General features: G+C 36.6%; 1 protein-coding gene across 1 annotated transcript in view; it reads left to right on the top strand.

Moving 5' to 3' along the window:
* The window catches only part of TMTC1 (transmembrane O-mannosyltransferase targeting cadherins 1), a 234,329-nt gene that overhangs the window by 19,767 nt on the left and 201,530 nt on the right, over positions 1–13,032 (top strand). Inside the window, exons 3-4 of the mRNA XM_081058527.1 lie at positions 7,161–7,234; positions 9,686–9,862. Of these exons, the coding sequence (XP_080914653.1) occupies positions 7,161–7,234; positions 9,686–9,862 (251 nt within the window). The remainder of the gene's footprint in view (positions 1–7,160; positions 7,235–9,685; positions 9,863–13,032) is intronic.

Genomic DNA, 13,032 nt, shown 5'->3' with positions numbered 1-13,032 from the left:
GAAAAAAATCACTTTATTAAAAAATTACATTATTAAAGGTAATTTCCCCTGCCCTTTCTGAGTATCTCAGGCTGAACAAGTTGCCTCTAAATGGAAGACTAGGAAGTATAAGTAATAGTCCTTTGGAAAGTTTTGCTAAAGCCTTTTTGCTCTACTTCTGAGAAACTGTGAACGTGAATGACTCTAATGACAGGTACCTCCAGTGATAGGTGTGCTTAAATTATTTGCTTTCAACCAAATTAAAGGAGGGCATGATTGAGTTGTCAGTTGGCAGATCATTAAATGATATGTAAGATGATAGATCACTATGATTTTGCACATGACTTTGGTGTTCAAAGAATTAAGTCACTGCTCTAACATGGCTAGTTCTATTCTCATTTCTGTGAATAGTCTATGAAGATGAAAGCTAGGAATGGAGCTAATGCTACATGCTTTCTTATTCTAACAAATGGTAATATTTAGCCATATAGACCACTGAATTTATTGAAAACAGCTGCTACATCTTTTGCTTAGAGATGTTTTTATATTTAATAATCATCCTTTTTTCCTAATTTATTTCTGATGCATTGAACAATTGCATATCAATACTAATTAGTATAATAATACCAAATTAAAAATTTAACATGTAGAAGCTTATGGTCACAGGAAATTTTTAGAATACATTTAATTATGTATGCATTTTATTACAGAGGGAGATAATAAAATATTTTTGAGCATAACTACCAGGGTGCCAAAAAAATGGCTACAAGTGGACACTTTGGTCAACGTTGCTCAAGCAGTAGTTCACCATAATCAGAAGTGTCTGGACGCTGATGGTAACCACTTTGAGCACCTCTTGTAATTGCAGAAGTCAAACGTGACATGTATTCATCTTTTGTTATCGGTATATATCGAGTATTACAATTTTAATAGTTTTTCCTTTCTTAAAATGTGTATAAATTTTTTGGCACTCTCTGTATATAACACAATAAGCAAAAATATTGAGGGGGAAATGAAATGGAAATATGAGTTGAAGGGGAAGGGTGTAAATATCTACCATATAAAGAAGAGCCTGTTCATGTTGTATAAATGGAAAATGATGAGCTTCAAATTGTTATGGTACATTTCAGATTCCATTTGGTACATTTAAAACAATAACATTATAGCCTTATTTTAAAATGTCATTATTTACAATGAATGGGAAATTAGATTCTTTCAAGTATTTAAAATTACAATGAAAAATTTTAGATATTAATTTTAAGATATGAGAGAGATACATAAATTTACTACTCCTAGCCATGTAGAATATATGATGCTGGCTGAAAGGCAATTTTTAAATCTAAGTCCACAGACAAATAATTTTTAAAGTATAGTTGAAAATTTGTGCTTAGAATGTATTGGGGAAATTTTTATAGGGAAGAACAAATGCGTAGGGCAAAAACAGTCATAATTCTATGCTTGCAGAACAGGAGAACATAAAACGTGGGTAATGTTTGGCATTGTGACCAAGAGCTGATAAAGTTAGGTTGAATTCTAAATAAAAAAGGAAAATCCTGTTAGCAAAATGACCTTTAAGGAAGGGTTTCAATGAGCTTTTGTACTAATTGAAAAAAAAATCCATGGTAACACAATTATAGGGGCAAAGGAGTCTAAGAGGTGGGCATTTATTTAGGGAAAAGTGTTAGAGAAACTATTTGCATTCACAAGAGAAGAGGGAGGTGAAAGAAGGAGGCAGAGAAATTTGACCTACACAATAATCTATACTAGGAAGTGAAATCAAGAGACTATTATTTAATTATAGATATTCAAGTGCCTAAGGAGGACAGAGAAATATTATAGAAAAAAGATACGTGCTTTATAGAAGACATAGTGACAAATTATTTAAGAAAACAAAAATGGACCATAGTGGGCAGGAAGGGGAGTTAGTGAGGAGATAGCTCCCCTCTATTAAACAAAAATAAAAATGAGACCATACATTATCTCAAGAAGAATGGGAGATTTAAATTTTAGGGGGGAAGGGTTTAGTTTAAACATGTTGATATGAGTAAGGAGTTGCTTTATTAATTATATACTCAACAAATAGTCAATGTATACTTGTTTGGTGCGGGCATTCTGCTGGGTGTTCAGGGGACATGGGGGTGGATAGCAGGGTTCCTACCCATAATTTGTTCTCTCTCTTAGAAAAGTCAAAGCACATACACATAAATACTTAGAAGACAAAGCGATATGTTGTAATAAAATAAGACTCCCAAAGGAGGTAAAATTATTTCCAATTTAAGTAGACAGGAACAAATTCATTTATTTACTCAATTTTTCCAATAAGTATTTGAGAAACTGTAGTGTAGTCCTCAGTGCAGGAATACAGTAAAGAATAAGACCCAGACCTTTCTTCATTTAAGGCCTTGTGATTCTTGGAAGGGTTTCCTGACAGTGTATATATTTCTTGGGAAATTTATGTTTTTCTGAATCTGAATCATGAGAAAGATCAGTAGAGAAATTGAGAAAATGGGGAACATTATTGTAGTTTTCCTAGGAGAATTAAAACTTCATCATACAGACATTATGGGTTTGAAGGAATGCACTTAAGTCAAAAGCAAGAGCAGGAAATGCTGACACATGGAGTTGAAGGTTAAGGTCAACGTTTCCAGAACTGGGACAAGAGCACATAGGAGAGAATGGTTATGATCTAATCAGTCAGTCCGGCTTACAGCTGTTGTCATGTGTTAAGTGTGTGTTCCTGGCTCTGTCTGACACTAATGAAACTCATTCTTGCAGATAAAATGATTAATGCAAATATATATATATATATATACAGTGTATTAGACTTTATGTAAATCCTATGAGTGGTATTCCAAAAAGTAACAAGTTTGGGAGCAAACTAAGTCCTTAATTGGCAATTTCCACATGTGATTCTTTTAAGTTTGCTCAGACATCTGAATATTACATTATTTAAATTTTACCCAATTCACTGATGTTTTTCCACTGTTTGAATATTTAAAGGATACAGTTCTCAGATTACAACCACCCCCTTGAAATGGAAACCTGCAGCATGAGGCAGCAATACATGCTGTCCATCTGCATGTATTTCTGAGCAACTCCTTTGTATTACCCAGTATCCCACAGTTCAGCTGACATTGCCCCAGAATCAACCCAAGGGGCTCCAATATAACATTCTCTCTTTGCTTCCCATTGCCCAGTCCTGCCGCCTTTTCATTTACTCCATGCTCTCATCTCTTTATGCCTTCCTTTCCAGACATCCCATGTTTTCAGACCTCTCTTTCCTCTGCCTGCAGTGCTTCTGCCTTCCCTCTGTGGCCCCCAGGATTCACAATTCCCTGTCTTAAGCTTCCTGAAGTCCTACTTGCTGTCCTTTAAGTTTCAGTGTATTAAAGGCAGCCTTTCCATGAAGTCTTCCCAGATCCTACAGTCAAAATTAATCCCTTTAGTCTTCCCATGGCAATGATTTCTCCTCTTTATGTCACATGCAGGGTCCCTGTATCCTACTGATACGCTCTTTTGACTCCTTACCAGGTGTTAAACTCCTTCAGGCAGATTATATCCCTCCAGCTGGCACAGTACCTGGCAAATAGAAGGCACCTAGAAAATGTCTGTTGACTGGAATAAAAGATGCAAATACTAAACATGATGCTATTGACTAATGGAATCACAGCGAATGGCTGGCTAGACACAGAGTAGTTGCTGACAAGCACCTTGTTTTCAGACATCTAACCCCTTGCCCAAGAGACCCCAACTCAACAGGGATATAGAGTCGATGTTCAATGAAGGCTTGGTGGTTTGAAATTGACAGCAGAGTCTATCAGTGTTAGCACTAACATTTTAACACCCCCTCTGAACTTCTGCTGCAAGGGACACTTCATTCTTTACATGTGGGCACATCCAGCTGGCACAGTCTGCTGCTGCTGCTGTTTCCCAGCAGCACTAACTGGCTGCACTGCCTGAAGCAGGCACCTTCAATGCATTAGTTATGCTCGCCTAGCTTGTGATTGCCTCATTCCAGCTTGCTGCACCCCAAATCAGCTTGCAAGTTTTGCTGTTGTCCGAGTTGGCCACATCAGGTGCACTCTGATGGGTGTCCCTCTGGGCCCAGATGCCTGGCCTTATCCCAAGACTTGGCGGCTGGCTGGCTGGCCTCCGTGTTTAACCCTCAGGAAGCCTTGCAGTTGATGTTGAGCTCAGTGCTCATAGAGACAGTGTTGTAGACTGAGCAGATTTGGGCTTCACGGGTGAACCACGTGCAATTGTTTCCAGGTGGTGAGTCTGAGCTGGGCCTTGACACCGAAGTGACATCCACATTGTCACTGCTCACCTCCCTTGAATCATGCTGATTTGGCACTCAGGCTCCTCATAGACTAACTGATCAATGAACTGTATGTGGTCCAAGCAGCCACATGAAATAATAGCTTTTAATTCTGTACTGCTAATGAAATTATTTGGCCACGTCCATGCTCTTCTTGGTGCAGATTGGACTAGAATTTTTCTCAGTAAGTGACTTGCTATCTATATGCAGGTATATAATTGAATTACTTTGTGTATCTGTTTTAACTAATAGATACACTAGATTAGCTAATAAAGTTAAGTGAAAACATCATATATATTTGTAATCCTTAAAATAAAAAGATGGCTTCCATAAGCCACACACAACAGCCTGTCTCAGTGTGAAGAGTCTGACCCACTTTCTCTGCAGGGAAAAGCAAGAAAGAAGGGTACCGACACTGAGTAGGCACTTTATATGTATCATCTCATTAATCACAACAGTAACATGAGGTAGGGGGTGTTATACTCATTTAAAAGATAACAAAACCGAATCTCAGAAATTAAAGATAACAAAATCGAGTCTCAGTCACATGGCAAGAGGAACCTATCTTTAAGCCTGGGATGGTCTAGCTCTAAGCGTGTGTCATTGTCACTCCTTTATTTTATTTTTTTGAGATTTTTTATTATAATATAGCTAACAAACAACATTATGTTAGTTTCAGGTGTACATCATAGTTATTCAACTGTTTCCACCTAGCACTATACAGTGTTATTACCACATTATTGATTATACACGTATTCCTTATGCTAAAGAAGTGATCACCATGACAAGTCCAGCAACCATCTGACACTGTGCCACGCTATCACAGTATTATTGCTCTCCCCCTACTTTTTAAAACTTTTCACTTAGAGTTGACAGTATTATTTCATATTAATTTTAGGTGTATAGCACAGTGGTTAGACATTTATATAATTTAGGACGTAATCCCCCTGACTAATACCACCTGGCACTATACATAGTTATTACCATATTATTGATTATATTCCTTATACTTTACATCTCCGTGGCTATTTTGTAATCACCAATTTGTATTTCTTAATGCCTTCACCATTGTCTCTCCTTCATGACTGCAAAGTGTGCTCACTAAGTGAGGATATTTATAGGCGTGTTTCCCAGAAAACTATTTTCTGCTATTAATCATTGATTGATTTTCTAATACACTGTGGACTTCAGGTCCTGTTTGATTTGGGTGATGCTATATTTTGTGCCTGAAATGTTAACCTTGTTCATTTCCCTTGTGAATTCCTTCTTATCTTTAACAACCAGCTCATATGTGACCTTCTCTTTGAAGCATTCTTTGAGCCATATCCCATTTTATTCCTTTATGGTTTTATTTCTTGGATTAAGAAAAAATTAAGAGAAATGCACACACCTTTTAAGTAGCAAAATAATACAAAGATTTATAAGTAGCCCTTTGTTCCACACGCCACTTCCATTTTGACCCCTTTCTGAATAACACACTTAAAAATACATCAAACTTAAAAAATATAATGACCATATTCTCTTTATTCCGATTCACCAATTTTTACAATTTTGCCACATTTGTTTTATCATTCTTCCTCTCATTCTCCCTCAATATATAAAAATACTATTTGTTTTCTGAAGCACTTGAGAGCAGGTTGAATGATTCATGCCCCTTACAGCTTAATAATTTAGTTTAATATTCTAAAACTAAGTCACTAGTCATCGTTTCTCTTTAATATCTTTGAGTTTGGAACAGTTATCAGTCTGCCTGTCTTTCTATAATATAATATGTAGCTTTAAATATAATTTAAATTTTATATTAGAATGTATGTAAAATGTTATTAATGTGATGTTTATAATATTTCAATTGATGTTATATAGTATATGTTCTATTATATAATTATAAAATAATATATATACATATTATATATTATATTATTTATACCATAAGTGATGTATAGTATATTAAAATTTATAATATATAAATAAAATATGTAAATATGTAAATACATAACAGAAATGTGTAAATATAAAATATATATAAAATATAAATACATAATATATACATACATAGTATAATACAAGTATAATATACCTGTAATATGTAACATGTTATATGCAATATTATGATAGATTATGAGTTGTGATATAATTAGTACATCATGATATAATATAAATTAGAAGATATTAAAACATAATACAATTTTAATGTTATAAAATCATACAGAATTATTATATTTTATACTTTATTATTTATAAAACATCTTTTATTTATATATTTTAATGTAATGTTCTGATCTTGGGTTTGTCCTGTATTTTCACATGATTATATTCAGGTTACGTATCCTTGGCTGGAATACCACACAAGTGATGTTGTGTCTTTCTCAGGGTATCATGTGCAGAGGCATGCCATGTCCATTTGCCTTTTATTGGTGAGGTTAAGTTTGGTTTCCCAGTCAAAGTATAATACAGTGTAATACGTTTTCTCCATGGTATAATTATTCTTTTTATTTTTTCAGCTAAGAAAGAATTGGTGAAAAAATGCTTTGAAGCCCTGCAAATATCCTGTACACTCAGTCATTGCTTAAAAAATATTTTTCAATAAACCAATAGATGAAAAAAACTTTGATTCTGTGAATTAACCTTCTAGAAGGAAGTTTAAAATGAAATTAAGCATGAAAATATTGCCCCTTATTTCTTCTTTTTCTCCTTTTATAAATTTATTGTTAAATATATTTGATAACCAGAGGTGGTTAGTCATAGATCAGACTTTTCTATTTTATTATACTTTACATTTATGTAAAATCAAATACATTTCTGTAATGGTTTTTTGAAAGTAATTTTCTGAGGTTTTTATTTTTATTTTTTTCAAACATCCTAGGTGGCCGGAATTGTTGGCAGAGCTGATGTATTAGCGTGCCTCCTCTTTCTGTTGGCCTTTCTCTCCTACAATAGGTATGTATAACTATGAATGCCCATCTGTGTGATTAAAGTCGGGCAGTCTCCTGGGAATTTCTGCTGTGTGTGTGTGTGTGTGTGTGTGTGTGTGTGTGTACTCTGAGCACCTGCCTGAGAGAAGAGAAATGCTCACTGCTTCCTGGGGATCTGGGACAGGAAACGCTGTCCTTACCAAGTGCTAGGCTATTCTCTCTTCTGCATTCTGAACCATGTCATAGCGTTTTATAGGAACTGCCCTCCCAGTACCAGGAAGGCAAGCTCTTGCTTCTTTATTCCTATTACTTTTAATTTCTTACTGCGAATGGAATTTGGAACCTTAGCTCTGAGCCAAAATATATTGGGTAAAGTCCTTTTATTTGCCTATGGTTTGTTTAATTTTTCCTTTTCATTTTGGTCTTAATTTTTTTCTTCCTTTTTAGCCTCATTAAAGTAGCTCAGAGCTTAAAACAATAAGGCTGAAATGAAAATAGTGTTTCTAAATAGTGGTTTTCCAATTTACACATCCTTTCATCAAAATACAGAAGCTCCTTGCTTTGGGAGACTGAAAAGCAATGAAACAGTTTCCCATTATATTGGTCCTCTCCCCTCAGTGTGACCAGCCTCTTACCTGAGCTGTGACATACCCACCTGGGAAAGGAGCAGGTTGAAAAAAGAATGTAAATGGGGGAAAATGACTCAGAACATGACCCAGAAAAAGGGGGCCAGTGAATCATGTTGCCCTCCTTTGTGGTTAAGGATTTGTGAACCTTGATCTTTGGATCAGTTAATTGACCTGTAATCTTACAAAGCCCAGTGACTTTGAAGAACACTGTCCTAAACGAGTGGTTCTCAATATGGGGCGAATTTGTCCTCTTCTCCCCCCATTGCCCAGGGAATATTTGACAATTTCTTGAGACATTTTTGCTGATCACAACTGGTTAGGTCAAGGATCCTACAATGTATAGGACAGCCCTTACGACAAAGGATCATCTTCCCCAAAATGCCAATAGTACCTAAATTGAGAAACCCTGTTACAAACCAATTTAGACCTTGGATCAAGAATAAAATTAATTAAGTCTTATGAAGTTTTGGTTTAAAGAGCAGAGCCTCTTCTTGGTGCAGTACCAGTCTTCCAGTGCTGGCTTTGTAACCTCCCACTGCATTGCTAGTCATGCAAAATGGTGTTGTGAAAAATCTTAGAAACATCAACCCAGATTCAACAACTGTGTTATATTTACTTTGGTGTTAGAGCAAGACTAGTGATTGCACGTAGTTGAAACTAGTTTGCTCCGGCTTTCTCTGTGTGGTTGATACATTTGGGAATGTGATTAGACCTGCAGTGTATCCATATCTATGTGATAGTGAGTATTACAGGTTTCTGTTGTGCATGCCATTCTCACTTTCAGCAATTTAAACTATAAACCAGTTTTGGAGAAGAATGCATATCTCCTTCAAATTTGGCGTATAATTTTGTATGACTGTTCTGAGATAGAACAGTAGGGTAAGATGTCACCAGTACAGACCTGTTGGCCTTTATTTCAGAGGAGTAGGAACACATGCGTGTAGCACCTGCTGAAGGAACAGTGATGTTTCTTGGTGTGGAGCTGGTTCTATTTTGTAAGGTAAAAAGAAGTATGGTGTTGGAGGGTTCTTGGAAAGCCTTTCTGGAAAGTATGCTGAGAAAACAAACAAAAACTACCTAATACATCCTCATGGAAAATAAATTTAAAAATCCAGATAAGCCAGAAGAAAAGGAAAAGTAAAACATTTGTATTTTCATTACGGTGAGAAATGATGATTACGTTTGGAGTGTACATACATCCATCTCCACTGATTTATTTGTTTTGTGTACAAAAGCATGTCATATACCTTCACTAAAACAATAATAATGATGATAAACACTTGACATGTAATAAGTCACTTATTGAATCCTCCCTCCACCACTGTATTCACATTTCACAGATAAGGGAACTGAGGCACAGAGAGGCAAAGTAACCTGCCCCTTGTTACCCTGCTAGTTAACTGCAGAGCTGTGATTTGAACCCAGGAAACCTGGCTCCAGAGTTCATGCATATGGCTTAGGAACCTGTGTTACTTAAAATACATTCACTTGAACATCTTTCCATGTCACCAACTATCTCTTTGTAGTAGTAGCATTGTAAATGGCTTTTAGTGTTCATAAATTATGTGCCATACTTTGCCATAATTTATATATACCTTAATTTAAGTATCAAATTCAGTATTAGACATTTACTTCTTTTTTTAATATTAGACATTTACTTTTTCCCATTTACTTGGAAAAATGTCTGCAATTTTAAATATTAATAATTCTAGTCTTGCAGAAATCTTTGCTCAGCTACTCATTTAGAATACAATGGAATTGATGTTAGATCTTATTGTTAAAGGGTGGTATTTCTTAGTGACCCACCTTTCTTCTTAGATTAAAAGTCTCTCAACCTTGTTTTTCAGGAGTGTGGACCAGTGTTGTGTTGGGGAGTGTTTCCCTCCCACGGCCTCTCCCTTCTTTTTGCTACTCAGTTTGTTTCTGGGGACATGCGCAATGCTGGTGAAAGAGACAGGCATCACAGTGTTTGGAGTGTGCTTGGTTTATGACTTCTTTTCCCTGTCCTACAAGCCGGAGAAATCGTAAGTCATTTGAATATTTTGATATCAAGCAGTTTATGTGCAGAGAAGAATTATTTAAGTCAATAGTTTTCAAACTTTCATTAGACAAAAGGATTACATTTTGTTAAGTGTAACTTCACCTTAGACCAGGGGTGTCAAAACTGCGGCCCGCGGGCCAACTGCGGTCCACAATCTATTGTTAATTGGCCCGCAGCAAATTCCAAAAATATATTTAGTTTACTTAAATAAACCAGGTGAGGCAATACGTACTTCACCTTGAGTGAGTGGCCCAACTATTCGTGTATTTTACCGCACATGGCCCTTGGTAAAAAACGTTGAAAAAAGTTTGGACACCCCTGCCTTAGACCATAATATCATAAACAAGCCTTCTTTTATTAAGATAAAGCTATTATATATGTTCAAACTCTTCACACTTCTGTGAAAATCAGTGGGGACTAAAAGTTTTTGTGAGCCCCAAATTTGGAACTGGAAAGTATCCATGCTGTTTACAAATTTATATTCGCAATATTTTCTAGTTGCAAACTACTGAGAAATCTTGATTCACACAGAGAAGTGGTTGCGAATGGTAACGGTTTGTTAAAAGCTTGCCTTGAATCTCTGCATTCAAATGAGTATTATCTATCAACAAGCACTGCTAAATTGGAGTCTGCTACTTGCTCTAGAGGTGACACTGTTACCTAAGAGTTTGGGGGGGTCTTGTTTTGGAATTCCACAGTGGGCCAGTCTCCCAGACAGAGATACTCACATGTCATATTCAAATTAAAGAATAAGCTTATTGAGTAGCCCATTTTCATTTAGAAAATTTAAGGCTCATTCATTTTATCCTGTGGACTATACATGATAAAAATGACCAAGGTATATTAAAAGTTCAACCACTATACTATACCATCATTTTCTTCTTCTATTGAATCTGTAATTACTAACAATTTGACAGGCAGACCCCATTATTCAGTAATTACAAGGCCCTTACTTTTGAACTTTTAAAAATGTATTTGATTTATTTTCCTTGTCTGAGGAAAGATTTTATCTTTTAAAAAAAATCCTGCCTTTTTATTCTATTCCCTACCTCTTTATACTTCTTGACATAAAGATAAGAGCAGGGTCATTGAGTGGCAACAAGCTGAGATTAATCATTAAATTCTGATCACCTTCCTGCCTGGGTGTCCTTAGAGATCATTTAAATGGAGTTTAATGCTCTGTTGGCTCTCTAAATCTCAGAGGCATGTGAAAGGAAGGAATCCAGTTGTCATTTTGACCCAAGCTCATGCCAAGAAAGTCGTGAGCCAGAGGACCTCCCCTTGGCTTATATGAGAAGGTCTTTCCTCTACATCCTCTCAACCAATGGGAGTAATTGCTCACCTTTGTTTTAAAGAACAGTCTATCAACCCTCTTGCTTCCCACTTTCTTCATGCATCTTTTTGGTCTCTGCCTACTAGCTTTTTTCTGTTTTGCCTCATTGACAGCAGAAATGGGACAACTGACTGCAGGTCCTCCCCTTTTGCCCAGTGCCGGCCATTTTAACCTCATCATTGAAGTTATATGTCCTCTGGTCTTGGGACTCTCCAGGCCACCATTGCCTATACTTCTTTCTCCTTTTTCCAGTTACTGCTGAGCCAGGATTTTTTCAAGGAGGATAACAGTCTCTTTTATTTCTTTAATGATCTTTCTGGACCTTCATTATACTACACTGCTAAAAGTTCTAAGGAAGGAATAATACTGCTGATATGTAGCTTAGACGTTGCACAGGTCATAATCTGTAATTTGTTGTTAGCAACTATCAGTTCTCACAATCAGCAGCTCTGCATAAGACATTCATTGTCTCCTTTATCCTTTCATCCTCCCATTCAACACATACTCATTCTGTACCTGGCCAAGAACGAGAGATCAGATCCCTTCCCTCCAGGAGTGTGTACAGTACTAGGGGAGACAGACATTGTATAAGTCATTACATGGGTCACTAATTAAGCTGTGAACATGGTAAGAAGAAGCCCAGGGCACGTAACAGAGAGACCTGGCCCAGGATAGTTCATATCTCCTGAGTTCTGGCTATGTACCAGGCACCGTGTATGCCAGGCCATTTACAGGTATGAAGTCACTTAATGCTCACAACATCTATTACCCTCATTTCCAAGAGAAGAAAACAGAGGCACAGAAAGTAACCTCTCCAGAGTCACCCGACACAGAGTGGAGCCAGGATGAGGAGCCGAGTTTCTGTGACTTCAGTGTCATAGGGTTACCTCTGAGCACCCCTGCCTCCATGGAAGGAACGCAGGACAGGGACCTGGAGACCTCCAGAATATCTGCTGCTCAGGCCTTGGCTCAGTTTGTACCGTGAAGCCAGCTCAGAAGTTCTGAGTGTACTGGAAGTCATGACCCCTTTGGGAATCTCACAACAGGGCATCCCTTTTTCCTAGAATAATGTACACACACAGTTTTATACATGCTCTTCGGGATCTACCCCCTGCTTTATCTGCTAATTTAGAATAAACATCTTGGCATTAGGTTGTTCTTGAGGTCTTTCCTTGTATTATTCAGGCAGCAGGAAAGAACAGAAACAAATGTTGGAAGTACTTTCCTACATAAAGAGCAGTTTGTTTATTCCTAAGTTTTCAGATTGGGCCGCACAAATGGAGTGGATTTCTTTTATTTGGCATCACCTTTGGGAAGAAACATTTTTAGTGAAAGATGAGCACCTAAAAGTTAAATTTCTTTTTTTCTCTCATTTTTTAAAATTAGGAATTAATTTCCAACATGCAGAGAATAACATTCCCTGACCCCAGGTCCTGACCACTCTCTCTAGAAGTAACCACAACCCTGAATTAGGCACCTTCATTTCTATGATTATTTTTATGCTGTTTCTTCATATGTGTCTACCAGTGAATACCAAAAAGTGTTATTTAACATATTTTCAAACTTTACATATATGGTATCACTTGCTTTTCTTTAAATTTAATATTGAGCTTTTGAGAGCCATCATTGTGGATACAGGTAGCTATAGTTCATTCATTTTAACTGTTGTATAGTAGTTAGTCATCACAATTTATTTATTCACTTTTCTGGATTTTGAATTTAGGTTGGTTTTACAGTTTGCTTTGTTATAAACTATGCCGCCATGGATTTTCTTGTGGAAATACATGAGGGTTTCTCTGGGGCATAACCTTAGGAAGCGG

This window comes from Rhinolophus hipposideros (genome assembly GCF_964194185.1).
Source record: "Rhinolophus hipposideros genome assembly, chromosome: 9".
Lineage (NCBI taxonomy): Eukaryota > Metazoa > Chordata > Mammalia > Chiroptera > Rhinolophidae > Rhinolophus > Rhinolophus hipposideros.
The sequence above is the reverse complement of the archived record's forward strand: the minus strand, read 5'-3'. Positions and strand labels throughout refer to the sequence as shown.